General features: G+C 39.2%; 1 protein-coding gene across 1 annotated transcript in view; it reads left to right on the forward strand.

Annotated features, from left to right (window-relative positions):
* The window catches only part of PIK3C2G (phosphatidylinositol-4-phosphate 3-kinase catalytic subunit type 2 gamma), a 410,590-nt gene that overhangs the window by 253,574 nt on the left and 141,867 nt on the right, over window positions 1-15,149 (forward strand). Inside the window, exons 21-24 of the mRNA XM_061124127.1 lie at window positions 4,994-5,086; window positions 6,515-6,644; window positions 12,055-12,191; window positions 14,543-14,712. Of these exons, the coding sequence (XP_060980110.1) occupies window positions 4,994-5,086; window positions 6,515-6,644; window positions 12,055-12,191; window positions 14,543-14,712 (530 nt within the window). The remainder of the gene's footprint in view (window positions 1-4,993; window positions 5,087-6,514; window positions 6,645-12,054; window positions 12,192-14,542; window positions 14,713-15,149) is intronic.

A 15,149-nucleotide genomic window follows, 5' to 3' on the forward strand; every position in this document is an offset into this window, starting at 1 on the left:
CAATGGGGTAGACCTGGGTTCGATTGCTGTGTTGGAAAGATCCCCTGGAGAAGGGAAAGGCTACCCACTCCTGTGTTCTTGCCTGGAGAATCCCAGGGACGGAGGAGCATGGTAGGCTATGGGGTCGCACAGAGTCGGACACGACTGAAGCAACTTAGCAGCAAACATTATTCTCATATATATGGAATTTAGAAAGATGGCAACGATAACCCTATATGCAAAACAGAAAAAGAGACACAGATGTACAGAACAGACTTTGGGACTCTGTGGGAGAAGGGGAGGGTGGGATGTTCAGAGAGAACAGCTTTGAAACAAGTATACTATCAAGGGTGAAACAGACCACCAGCCCAGGTGGGATGCATGAGACAAGTGCTCAAGGCTGGTGCACTGGGAAGACCCAGAGCCATCGGGTGGAGAGGGAGGTGGGAGGTGGGATCAGGATGGGGAACACATGTAAATCCATGACTGATTCATGTCAATGTATGGCAAAAACCACTACAATATTGTAAAGTAATTAGCCTGTAACTAATAAACAAAAAAAAAAAAAGTAAACAAGAGGGACCTGATTAAATTTAAAAGCTTTTGTACAGAAAAGGAAACTATAAGCAGGATGAAAAGAAAACCCTCAGAATGGGAGAAAATAATAGCAAATGAAACAACTGACAAAGGATTAATTTCCGAAATATAAAAGCAGCTCATACAACTCAGTGCCAGAAAAACAAACAACCCAATCAAAAAGTGGGGAAAAGACCTAAACAGACATTTTGCCAAAGAAGACATATGGATGGCTAACAAGCACGTGAAATAATGCTCAATATCACTCATTATTAGAGAAATGCAAATCAAAACTATAATGAGATATCACCTCACACTGATCAGAGTGGCCATCATCAAAAAGTCTACAAACAATAAATGCCAGAGAGGGTGTGGAGAAAAGAGAACACTCTTGCACTGTTGGTAGGAATGTAAATTGATACAGCCACTATGAAAGATGGTATGGGGATTCCTTTAAAAGCTAGGAAAGAAAACACCATATGACTCAACAATCCTACTCCTAGGCATATAACCTGAGGAAACCAAACTTGAAAAAGACACATGTATCCCATTATTCATTGCAGCACTATTTACAATAGGTAGAAGATGGAAGCAACCTAGATGAATGGATAAAGAAGTTGTGGTATATATACACAATGGAATATTACTCAGCCATAAAAAGGAACACATTTGAGTCAGTTCTAATGAGGTGGATGAACCTAGAACCTGTTATATAGAGTGAAGTGAGTTTGAAAGAGAAAGATAAATACTGTATTCTAACACATATAAATGGAATCTAGAAAAATGGTACTGAAGAATTTATTTATAGGGCAACAATGGAGAAACAGACATAGAGAATAGACTTAAGGACATGGGGAGAGGGGAGGAGAGGGTGAGATGTATGGAGAGAGTGACATGGAAATGTAAATTACCATGTGTAAAATAGACAGCCAACGCGAATTCTGTGTGGCTCAGGAAACTCAAACAGGGGCTCTGTATCAACCTAGAGGGGTCGGATGGGGAGGGAGACGGGAGGGAGGTTCAAAAGGGAGGGTATATATGTATACCAATGGCTGACTCATTTTGAGATTTGACAGAAAACAGCAAAATTCTGTAAAGAAATTATCCTTCAATAAAAAATAAATTAATTTACAAAAATAAATAAGGGAAAATAATAGAATGGGAAAGACTAGGGATCTCTTCAAGAAAAGTACAGATACCAAGGGAACATTTCACGCAAAAATGGGCACAATATAGGACAGAAATGGTATGGACCTAACAGAAGCAGAAGATATTAAGAAGAAGTGGCAAAAATACACAGAAGAACAAAAAAGATCTTCATGACGCAGATAACCACGATGGTGTGATCACTCACCTAGAACCAGGCATCCTGGAATGCGAAGTCAAGTGGGCCTTAGGAAGCAAACTATGAACAAAGCTAATGGAGATGACAGAATTCCAGTTGAACTATTTCAAATCCTAAAAGATTATGCTATGAAAGTGCTGCACTCAATATGTCAACAAGTTTGGAAAACTCAGCAGTGGCCACAGGACTGGAAAAGGTCAGTTTTCATTCCAATCCCAAAGAAAAGACAATGCCAAAGGATGCTCAAACTACCACACAATTGCACTCATCTCACATGCTGACAAAGTAATGCTCAAAATTCTCCAAGTCAGTCTTCAACAGTACGTGAACCATGAACTTCCACATGTTCAAGCTGGATTTAGAAAAGGCAGAGGAACCAAAGATCAAATTTCCAACATCCACTGGATCATTGAAAAAGCAAGAAAGTTCCAGAAAAACATCTACTGCTTCATTGACTATGCCAAAGCCTTTGACTGTGTGGATCACAACAAACTGTGGAAAATTCTGAAAGAGTTGGAAATACCAGACCACCTGACCTGCCTCCTGAGAAATCTGTACGCAGGTCAAGAAGCAACAGTTAGAACTGGACATAGAACAACAGACTGTTTCCAAATCGGGAAAAGAATACTTCAAGGCTGTATATTTTCACCCCACTTATTTAACTTATATGCAGAGTACATCATGCAAAATGACAAGCTGGATGAAGCACAAGCTGGAATCAAGATTCCTGGGAGAAACATCAGTAACCTCAGATATGCAGATGACACTACCCTTATGGCAGAAAGTGAAGAACTAAAGAGCCTCTTGATGAAAGTGAAAGAGGAGAGTGAAAAAGTTGGCTTAAAGTTCAACATTCAGACAACTAAGATCATGACATCTGGTCCCATCACTTCATGGCAAATAAATGGGGAAACAACGGAAACAGTGAGAGACTTTATTTTGGGGGCTCCAAAATCACTGTAGATGGTGACTGCAACCTTGAAATTAAAAGACACTTACTCCTTGAAGAAAATTTATGACCAACCTAGAAAGCATATTAAAAAGCAGAGACATTACTTTGCCCGCAAAGGTCCGTTTTGTCAAAGCTGATTTTTCCAATAGTCATGTATGGATGTGAGAGTTGGACTATAAAGAAAACTGAATGCCGAAGAATTGATGCTTTTGAACTGTGGTGTTGGAGAAGACTCTTGAGAGTCCCTTGAACTGCAAGGAGATCCAACCAGTCCATCCTAAAGCAGATCAGTCTTGGGTCTTCATTGGAAGGACTGATGTTGCTGAAACTCCAACACTCTGGCCACCTGATGCAAAGAACTGACTCATTAGAAAAGACCCTGATACTGGGAAAGATTGAGGGCAGGAGGAGAAGGGGCCAACAGAGGATGAGATGGTTGGATGGCATCACCGACTCAATGGACATAAGTTTGAGTAAGCTCCAGGAGTTGGTGATGGACAGGGAGGCCTCACATGCTACAGTCCATGGGGTCGCAAAGAGTCCGACACGACTGAGCAATTGAACTGAACTTATGTGTGTGTGTGTGTGTGTGTGTGTGTTTATTCAGGCTTCCAAGTTGGCTGAGTTCTAAAAATTTGCCTGCTTAAGCAGGAGACACATGTTTGATCCCTGGGTCAGGTAGATTGTCTACAGAAGGAAATGGCAACCTACTCCAGCATTCCTGCCTTGAAAATCCCATGAACAAAGGAACCTGGAGGGCTACAGTCCGTGGGTTCACAAAGAGTTTGACATGACTCAGAAACTAAACAAAAATAACAACATACATATTGTTGTCCCTCCCACCTCCCCATCCTACCTTCTATGTTGTCACAGAGTACCATGCTGAGCTCTCTTCTCTGTTATATTGAAACTTCCCACTAGCTATCTATTTCACATGTGGTAGTATATATATCAGTGCTACTCTTTCCTTTTGTCTCACCCTCTTCCTCCCCCACGGTGTCCACAGGTTTGTTCTCAACAATTACATCTCTATTCCTGCCCTGCCAAAAGGTTCATCAGTACCATTTTTCTAGATTCCGTCAGTTCGGTTCAGTCACTCAGCCATGTCCGACTCTCCAGCTCCATGGACTGCAGCACGCCAGGCTTCCCTGTCCATCACCAACTCCTGGAGCTTGCTCAAACTCATGTCCATTGAGTCGGTGATGCCATCCAACCATCTCATCCTCTGTTGTCCCCTTCTCCTCCTGCCTTCAGTCTTTCCCAGCATCAGGGTCATTTCAAATGAGTCAGTTCTTCGTATCAGGTGGCCAAAGTATTGGAGTTTCAGCTTCAACATCAGTCCTTCCAATGAATATTCAGGACTGATTTCCTTCAGGATGGATTGGCTGGATTGGCTAGATTCCACATATATGTGTTAATGCAAAATATTTGTTTTTCTTTATGGCTTACTTCACACTGTGCATGCATGCTAAGTCGCTCCAATCGTGTCTGACTCTGCAACCCTATGGATTGTAGACTGCCAGGCTCCTTTGTCCAAGAGATTCTCCAGGCAAGAATACTGGAGTGGGTTGCCATGCCCTCCTCCAGGGGATCCCCCCAATCCAGGGATCAAACCCACATTTCTTATGTCTCCTGCATCGGCAGGCACGTTCTTCACCACTAGAGCCACCTGGGAAGCCAGCTTCCCTCTGTATCAGAGTCCAAATTTGTATTCAGGTCTTTCTTAACTCTGTATCCATGTTTCCTTAAAATATGCTATTGGGCAGAAAGAATGAAAAGGAAATATATACTTTTTAAATAGCAATTTCATCTTTTAGATATTAACCAACCAGCAAAAGCACAATACCTACATACTACTTAGTTTATTTAAACCCCCTACACACCATCACTGCTCAGTGAGGAAAAAATGTCCTTGAAGATTTATAACCTGCCGAAAAGCTGGCTTTTTAGTTTACAAATGAAGGCTTTGGTTGGTAGACTAAAGCCTTTTTTTAAATAAATATGTTTCTTTGTTTCAAAGTGTAAAAATTATTCATATGTGTTACATTTGCTCATATAACAGATTCCACTGGGGCCATGATTTCAAACTGTTCTTTTTGCTTTATTTTGCTCACCATATTTCTCTTGCTTTTGTCCTGTAGGCATGTTCATATTTCACATCTAATGCTTTGCCGTTGAAGATTACTTTCATTAATGCCAATCCAATGGGCAAAAACATCAGTGTCATTTTTAAGGTACAGTAGCTCTCCTGAAACATCAAATTGATCCCATAGATAGGACTATTGATTTATTGCTCAGAAAAATAAATTAGTATAGCTCTATTCCTCTGGCAACAGCACAGAAGATGACAGTTATTTTCGATTCCACATTTTCACAGAATTACAGTACATGCCACACTATGATTGGCAATAAATCCAACATTACTGGCTCAAAGCCAATGAATCTTCAGTGCAAAACTCTGGGAGGTATGTTTCAATAAATGAAATTATATGATCACTTTTGAGTAGTAGAGAAAGCAGAATTGTGGTAAGTTTCTCAGGGGAGAGTCTTCTTTTGGTCTCTATATTAAATTTGAATCAAAATCAGCTGCAACTCAAATGATATGATTTAACATAAAATTTTTCTTAGTGAGCACTTGCTTATTTTAGTAATTTGGGTTGTTGTCTTCTTTTTGAATAAAACATAAATATGGGCCATAGCAGTCTTTATCACGAATCCCATGGGACAGTAGAGTAAAATGTTACCTACAGTTCAGTAGGAACAAAGGAAATATTTGCCGATCATTCGATTAATGTGTTAAATGACTCAGCCAAACCAGAATACAAGGTCTCAGAGTAGAATTTCTATTCAATTCTGACTAGTTTAAGGATCACACTTATTAGTACATCCATATTTTTGCTGTGATCTGTGTAACCTCAAGCATTAAGAGTTCCCCCAGCACTGCATTTTTAGTGAAGGGAAAAGAACCACACAAAATCTCATCGTGGCACACAGTCTTCTGCATATAATTTAGAAAGCATTTTCAAAACTGAGCCTCTTGGTAGCTAACAGCATAGAACTGTCCTTCCCCTTTGGACATTTTCCATTTCCTTCACCTATGCTAGAAAATCACCCTTTATGATTTCTTGTTATCAAAGGCCATTTATTCTGAAAACTCTGTAACTGCCTTCAAAGTAAGAGAAGCCAATGAGTCAGTCTGATGAATCATATATGTGCTATTTATACTCCCAGTCAAGAAGCTCCAGGTAATCTAACTGTATATCAGTGTATAAATTTGTAACACATCAAATACGTTTCCTTTGAAAGAGATGTCACTTGGCTGAGTTTGAAATTTGGATGAACATTTGTTTAGCCTCTCTTCACCAGACTTTGAGGTTAAGAGGCTGCACATGGATAGTAAATTGAAATGTTGGTATCAGGGAACATCATTACAAGACACTTCTAATTTGGTGGCTAAAGCTTCTATAATCATTTAAAAGAAAGTTTTTATTTTCTTTGATCTTCTATCAGAAACACAGGGTACTCAGTGCTAACAGAACAACTGAAACCACCCTAAGTCAGGCTGGAAAGTTATTCAGAGAAGGAAATGACATATACTGTTGTTGAAAACTTTCAGTGGAATTCAAGGAGAAACCCAGAGTCTATAATTTTGTTTCTAACAGGCTGGAGATGATCTCCGTCAGGATATGCTTGTTCTGCAGATTATTCAAGTGATGGACAATATTTGGCTGCAGGAGGGCCTGGATATGCAAATGATCGTTTATAGATGTCTATCCACAGGAAAAGGTCAAGGTCAGTATAGATTAGAAAGCTGACTTACTTTACTTATCTCATACATTTATTGGTAATATGCCCTCAGACTTTCTACAACTTTCATTTTAGATGACAAATTTTAAAATCCAAAGAACTAAACATAGTCATTCTTCTTCTTCTTCTTTTTTTTTTTTACAAAGAATTAGTTTCAAAAACAATAAGCCAAGGCAATTTAATATCATCAAGTGACTAAAGTCACTTCAGTCATGAGTGACTCATTGTGGCTCTATGGACTGTAGCCCGCCAGGCTTCTCTGTCCATGGGATTCCAGGCAAGGATACTGGAGTGGGTTGCCATTTCCTCCTCCTCCAGAGGATCTTCCCAACCCAGGGATCAAACTTGCATCTCTTATTTCTTCTGCTTTGGCAGGCAGGTTCTTTACCACCACTAGCACCACCTGGGAAGCCCCAAACATAGTCATTCTTCTTTAAAAAAAAAAAAAAAAGAATTAGTTTCAAAAACAATAAACAAAGATGATTTATGTAAAGCATAATGTCTTTCTAAATATTAATCAGGACTCTGACAACTCAAATGTTAACTAATATTCTTTTGAGTGTCTTTAAGGATTATTTACATTAATAATTCATATTTTTTCTCTTTTTTAAGCTGATAATAGAAAGATCTGCTTATTCATAAAAATTACAATTGTTTCCAATTAAGACAAAATTTACAAAGTTGCAAACACTTAGAGTTCTGAAAATTCTAAATAAGTTATAAACATGCACTTAGTTTCTGAAAGACCTTTGAGTAAAATGTGATATCAACAATCAAAGATGATCTATATGCAAACTTTGAACTTACTTCAGCATTTCTCTTTATAAAAGCCAAGATGTTAATATAGAAATATAATTACATATGTGCACATTTTCAATGAAAATAAAATGTTGAGGATCCACACAAATAAGCAGACATCAGAAGTAAAAGTTGTACTTAATTACAATCATGCTAAATTGAAGAAATAATTTCTAAGGTATCATGATTTTTTTACATGTGGCCATTGCCACTTAAAATTTCATTAAGTTAATTGGTATGAAATAGAGACGATATGGGCTTCCCAGGTGATACTAGTGCTAAAGAATCTGCTGCCAGTACAGCAGACACAAAAGACCCAAGTTCAATCCGTGGGTTGGCAAGATCCCCTGGAGAAGGAAATGGCAACCCACTCCAGCATTCTTGCCTGGAAAATCCCATGGACAGAGGAACCTGGTAGGGCTACAGTCCATGGGGTTGCAAAGAGTCAGACAAAACTGAGCACTAGTCAGCAGCAGCATAGAAGATATATCTGCATAAACAAAGGGATAAAATAATCATAGAATTGGAAAAGGGATTATGTTTTTTTTTTTTTTTTTAATTCAGAGAGAACTACAATTTAAACCCATCATTTTAAAAGAAAAATTGTTACTGCCTCCACGCACCCTCCAGTTCCTGGGGTCCCATACCTAGGCTCAGTCCCCAAGCCAACTGAGATTCAAGATTTTAGAAGCTAAACATGGAAGCATCTCCTAGTTAACTTGCAGCTAGATAGTTCAGGGTTACTGTTACAAGTCAAACTACCCAATTATTTTGATTCTAATAATAGGGCCTTTGTTTCCATGCCAAGTGTACCACTCCTGAACTTCTAATGTTCTAAATCCTGAAAGTCTTTTATTACTGCTACTCAGAGATCCTTATTCCTTCAGTTTTATTCTCCCTTTTCTCACATAAATGACCTAATTCTTTCATATCCTAATATGTTGAAAGGGTAAGAAAGAGCCACGGCTTAGATGAGCCAAGCTGAGCTTCTTGATATCACATGGATTACTTTTTATTCAGAAATGGAATACAGCAATAACCTCAGTAGAATTCTTCAGTTCCATCTCTTTGTTTCTCTGTTTATAATCATAGGAATGTAATGGAGACTAAAACCTTTAACATTCACAAAATAATTCAGCAAAAATAACTCTAGACTTGCCCAAAGTTACAGATATAATTAGGCAAACAAGTTATTCTTCCCCACTATCTACCAACAATTTCTTTAGTTGTGAGATTATAATGGAAAAATACTTCTTCCACTGAAATGGCGATCATTAAAGCAAATGTCTTATTTTAGGCATTTAGGTCCCATTTTTAATCAGGTTCCAAGGGTTATTGAATATCTACTGTTCTCAAGAAATGTCACAAAGTAAAATGCATGTGTGCTAAGTCCCTAGTATCCTATGCTTTTCGACACTATGGACTGTAGCCTGCCAGGCTCCTCTCTCCATGGCATTCTCCAAGCAAGAATACTGGAGTAGGTTCCCATCCCCTTCTCCAGGGGATCTTCCTGACACAGGGACCGAATCCATGTCTTCTGTGTCTCCTGCACTGCAGTAGGATTCTTTACTGCTGAATCGCTGGGGACACCTGTCACAAAGATAGGAATACTAAAACGACCTAAACAGGGCTGTTGGTCTTAAGGAGCGTATACTCCAGGCCACAAGTTAATATAACTTTATCAACATTGTTAATTCTCATGACTACTTGGGATAGGGTGTTGTAGGAACTTTGGGAGAGATTATCAAACAGATAAAATTTCTTTAGGGTTTATTTTATTGCTCCAAATTTGCTCCAGATTTGATGGCATAAAAATTACTTAGGACACTACTGTCTCCTCATCGAAACTGAGGTCCAGCACGTTGAAAGAAAAAAAAAAAAAATTACTTAGGAAAATTGGAGCAGTTACATCTAGGATCCAGCCAGGTTACTAAATCAAGCTCTCCACTGGGCAGGGGTGGGGAGGGTGATGGAAAGTGGAGAGGCTCAGTCTCAATGATTACAAAAAGCTGCTCTGATGTTTCTCAGGCACCTTTTTTTGAGAACCACTACCTTATATGATGGGGGCTTCCCTGGTGGCTCAGTGGTAAAGAACCCATCTACCAATGCAGGAGACATGAGTTCAATCCCTGAGTCAGGAAGATCTCTTGGAGAAGGAAATGGAAACCCACTCCAGTATTATTGCCTGAGAAATCCCATGGGCAGAGGAAGCTGGCAGGCTACAGTCCATAGGGTTGCAAAGAGTCAGACACGATTTAGTGACTAAGCATGCATGCACACCTTGTCTGATACCATCTTAAAAAGTTTTCTCCCTAAGAACCTTGCTACTTAAAGTGTGACCTATGGACCAGCAACATGACATCACCTGCAAACTTGTTAGAAATTCAGAATCTCAGGCCCCCACCTCCACCCTACTGAACCATAACCTACATTTTGACAAGATCCTCAGGCAATACATATGGGCATTAAATTTTGAGAAATGCTGTATTACAGAACTATGGGATTGGAAAAACACATGTTACCCAATGTGCACAGAATTATGCTAGAAGTGTTTAAAAGGTGTATAATATATAGTAGCTTAAAATGTATAAAAATGTAAATTATGGTTTTAATTAATGGGCAGAATTTAGCCACCATGATTATTATAAATGAGGTACAAAGTTTTCCAGGTAGTCAGCAATGAAAGGCTTATGATAAATGACTTGGGATTTAGCAGTGATTAACTCCCTGAAGACAAATGAGGTCTGAAGCATAACTGACTTTGCTACAGTACCGTATCTAAGGGGTGCGCTAATCTACGTGCTAGTCTGGGGTGTGGTCAGATGCACAGGGCTTCCCTGGTGGCTCAGTGGTAAAGAATTGCCTACCAATGCAGGAGCTGTGGGTTTAATTCCTAGGTCAGGAAGATCCCCTGGAGAAGGAAATGGTAACCCACTCTAGTATTCTTGCCTGGGAAATCCCATGGACAGAGGAGCCTGGTGGGCTATAGTCCATGGGGTCGCAAAGAGTTAGACGTGACTCAGTGACTGAACAACAACAGATGCGAGGTGGCGATGAAGCACCATGGAGCCAGGTGCCGTGGTTTTCTGTTAGAAAGTATTAAGTGGAGGAACTGGAAGAATGAAGGAAAATTTCAGGGTTGGAAAAAGGAATTATATTACTGTCTCCAAAGTAATTATATTACTGTCAAATGTTAAGGTTTACATTCACTATCTCTATAAGCAAGGGAATACCTGCACAAGAGCCAAATACTGTTAGGCAGGGAGGGAGAAATGATATTAAAGATATGACTCGGATTTATCTCTGGGGTATTACATTTCCTTCTTTTTTTGTTTTCAACAAATTGATTTTAATATGTTATACCTTGCAGCATTCTATTCCCACTCTCCATGTTTTAAGTTTCTCTCCGATCTAGTAATGTAGATGCCTGATGGTCACCCTGGACTGGGCTATTGAATATTAAAAGATTCAGGTTGCCAAAAAAAAAAAAGAGAGAGAGAGATGAAGGCTACAACCAGCTGCCACTGGCCAAATCCAACACAGAGAAGTGTTCTGCCCACCATTACTATGATCTACTCGTTTGTTGTTTAATTTGAATATTTTTAAGGTAGACACGAAACAGTCAATTTTTAAAACTTAACTGTCTCTCTTTTTATATAGCTACATTTATGTCCCTGATCCCTTTGGGCATTTGTGTTTGCAACTCTTGCATCTGTTGAAGATTGTGGAAATCAGAAATTCTCAACTGTAATTTCTTTCAGTGACTTTATTTACAGAACTGTAGATTACAGGTTGTTTATTGGGCATTATTCCTAGGAGAATTTTAAACACTGGGTTTAAATTGCTGTTCTGTACAGAATAAAAATCAGAAGGTTTGAAAATATTTACATGCCAATAGCCTTAGGAACACAGTGAAAAGAAGCCTTGATGGTTAGTGGGTCAAAGGTCCTACTGAAGTTCAACCAATGTATGTTCTGTTAAAAAATTATCATAGCTTCCCTTTAACATTGACTGAGAAGGAAGGAGCTGGTGGCTCTGCACATGTTTACTGCAGAGTTACTCTGTTCACTCCTAGAAGTGAATCTGGTAAGTGAAGCATTTATTAACCTGAACATTGATTTTATCATATATTTGAAATATTTGTCATGTAGATTATATTTGATTCACTTATATCATAGATGTGCTTGTTATACAAGTTTAAATGTCTTCCTTTAAACTGTAAATGAATGCACAAGCCATACATTAATTAATTCACTACTCTGTTGACTCAGTGAGGTTTCTGGGAGACCATCTAGATTGACTTTCTACTATTGTTTTAATGGAACATCTAAGCATCTAGTAGAAATAGATGCTTCATATACATCTGGCCAAACATGAGTAGCCTCATCACTCCCCAGGATTTAGGAAAAATTAGAAGGAATACCATCTAGGTAAGACTCCTTCAGAAAAGAAAATTTGAAAAAAGAAAAAAAGCAGGGTGAGGGGGTAATCCAAGTCATGCTAGTTGTTGTCGTTACCTAGATCAAGACGCGTTTCCTAAGTATCCTTCATCCTGCAGAGAAAGAGCTGTTTCCATAATCTCTTTTTTATCACCCAGGGTTGGTGCAGATGGTGCCTGATGCTGTAACCCTAGCAAAAATCCATCGTCGTTTTGGACCAATAGGACCCTTGAAAGAAAATACAATTAAAAAATGGTTCAGTCAGCACAACCCTTTAAAGGTGGATTATGAAAAGGTTTGTCCTTCTGTAGCTAATTTTAAATTATGTACTTAAATAAGGATATACACTGGCTCATTAGATATTCTGATTTATGAAAAAATAGAGTTCTCTTGAGTTCTTGAGTTCTCTTGAATTCTAATTCACTCAGTCACAGTCTAGTAATAACAACACAGTTTAAATGGTATATTGTTTTCGTTGTTCAATTGTTAAGTCCTGTCTGACTCTTTTTGACCCTATGGACTGCCATATGCTAGCCTTCCCTGTCCTTCACTGTCTCCTGGAGTTTGCTCAAATTCCTGTCCATTGAATTGGTGATGCTATCTAACCATCTCATCCTCTGCCACACCCTTCTCCTCCTGCCTTCAATCTTTCCCGGCCCCAGGGTCTTTTCCAGTGAGGCAGCTCTTTGAATTAGGTGGCCAAAGATTTGGACCTTCAGCTTCAGCATCAGTCCTACCAATGAATATTCAGGGTTGATTTCCTTTAGAATTGACTGGTTTGATCTTCTTGCAGTCCAAGGTACTGGTATATTAACTCGGAAAAATTTCTGTGTTTGGTTTTTCCTCTGGGTGGAAATTCTGGGCTATAAATAGTGACTTAGCAGTCTCCTTTACAGCAATCTCACATGAGATGATGCTTCTTGAAACTATCTTTAAGTTACCTCTGCCTATTTGTCCACAATCTATAATTTCTATAAATCCCCCTCCTTCCTTTGCAATGTATTTTCTTCTGCCAAGTTTTCTTTTCTCATGCCTTATTCTTTTAATGTTTTCAGAATGCATAATAGAGTTTTCATTTTTTATATCTCAGAATTTACAAAATGTAGTATTCCATTTGACTGCAAACATTTTCCCCACTTTACCTTGGCATCTAGCCTGCAGTGTACAGTGTTCAGATTCTGCCCTCAACCAGGGCTCCTAGACGAAAGAATGAGTTGACTAGAGCCAGGCCTTGCCCCACTTGCCAAAGCATGAACTGGTACAGCTAGGTCCCCTAGAGAGGTAGGGACACCTTTATGCTGATTCACACAAAGATGCGATGTGGGTCAGCATCAGATTTGCTCAGAACCATCTTGAGCCCTAAATATCCCTAATTCTAGGAAACTCCTCAGTCCTGGGCAAACTGGGAGGTTTGGTCACCCTAGTTGGCCTGGGACAGGCAAGAGAGACCCAAGATTTAATCCACTCCAGACTTCTATGAGATTGAGTGAATCAGTGAAAGTCACTCAATCGTGTCCCACTCTTTGCAACTCCATGGACTATACAGAATACTGGGGTGGGTAGCCTTTCCCTTCTCCAGGGGATCTTCCCAACCCAGGGATCAAACCCAGGTCTCCTGCATTGCAGGCAGATTCTTTACCAGCTGAGCCATGGAATACAGCAAAATACAGGTTTGGGAGTCCAAATAACAAAGAATTAGATGAAATTATCTTGAATCTATTTTTTACCCATTCCCAAAATTGAGACTTGAGTTAGGCACAAACCCTGAGGTTGTATTGCTTGAGGTCCTTCCACATACATTTAATATTCACAAGTACCATGTGAGAGACATATTTTATTATCTTCATAAGTAAAGAAAATCGAGACAGACAAATTAAGGCACCTGGGATACCTGGAACTGACCCGGCATGTAGTCCAGCCACATAGACTTCCCTTCCCAAGGGTCAGCCACACTAGCTGAGGAGGTCCATATGTGTGGCTCAGCCTGTCACTCATGGTTGCACCATGGTTACACTCATCGTCCCATCATCCATCAAAATGATGTATACCCAGGAGATAATTTTTTTGTAGAAAAAGGAATTTTGGCAAGAAACCTGTGTTCATTAAAGAAACATAAGCCACAACTGACTTAATGGAACCTTCTTCCACCCACACAAGTATATACTGTAGCAAACCGTTTGGGGCATTAACTGGATGATATATTTGTAAGGGATGAGACATCTCAATATAGTTTATTTTGTGTAAAAACTTCATATATTCCAAAATTGATATTTTAAATTTCTATACGACTAGGCAATATTGAGCCATGTTGTTCCTTCTTCCTTTACCTTGAAAAAAGTCATACACTCTTGTGCAACTGTAACATTAAAAGATCACATTATGAATAAACTATGAAAATTGGCTTTAATTGAATAAAAGATATTTTCTCTCATTTCAACAAAAACATTCATTAAGCCAAAGAACAGACTGCTTCACCTTCTTCTGTAGCATATCGAGAACCAACCATTTAATCATATCTTCTCAACTGAGATGTAGAATCGATTCCAGATGATACAATTCTGTTTTTTATCATACTCTTACCATTACCTCTGTGTTTGCTCATTTGTGTTTATATTACTTTTGTGTTACTGTTTTTCAACTGATTAGGTCTTAAGGAACTTTTTCTATTCCTGTGCTGGCTGGTGTGTGGTAACATTCATCCTGGGAGTCTGTGACCGACACAACGACAATATCATGCTAACAAAGTCGGGCCACATGTTTCATATTGACTTTGGAAAATTCCTGGGTCATGCACAAACCTTTGGAGGGATAAAAAGGTCAGTGCTCAAAACATGTTTATTGTAGTAATTAAGCAGTCTCCTGAAGTGATCTATAACATGTAACAGAATAGAAACCCAGCAGATGAGTTGCTCTACATCTCTCAAATCCCCTAAGATAACATAAACATGATTATATAGCTAATAATATTGAAGGGAAGAGTTTTCTCAATAGATTATTAATGGAACAAATTGTGTTTGTGTGTGTGTGTGTGTGTGTGTGTGTGTGTGTGTGTGTGTTCAATCGCTCAGTCGTGTCCAACTCTTTGTGACCCCCAAGGACTGTAGCCCTCCAGGCTCCTCTGTCCATGAAATTTTCCAGGCAAGTGTACTGGAGCAGGTTGCCATTTCCTACTCCAGATCGTCCTGACCCAGGGATCAAAGCCTTGCCTCCTGTGTCTCCTGCATTGGCAGGCAGATTCTTTACTACTAAGCCA

This window comes from Dama dama, chromosome 22 (genome assembly GCF_033118175.1).
Source record: "Dama dama isolate Ldn47 chromosome 22, ASM3311817v1, whole genome shotgun sequence".
Classification (NCBI taxonomy): Eukaryota; Metazoa; Chordata; class Mammalia; order Artiodactyla; family Cervidae; genus Dama; species Dama dama.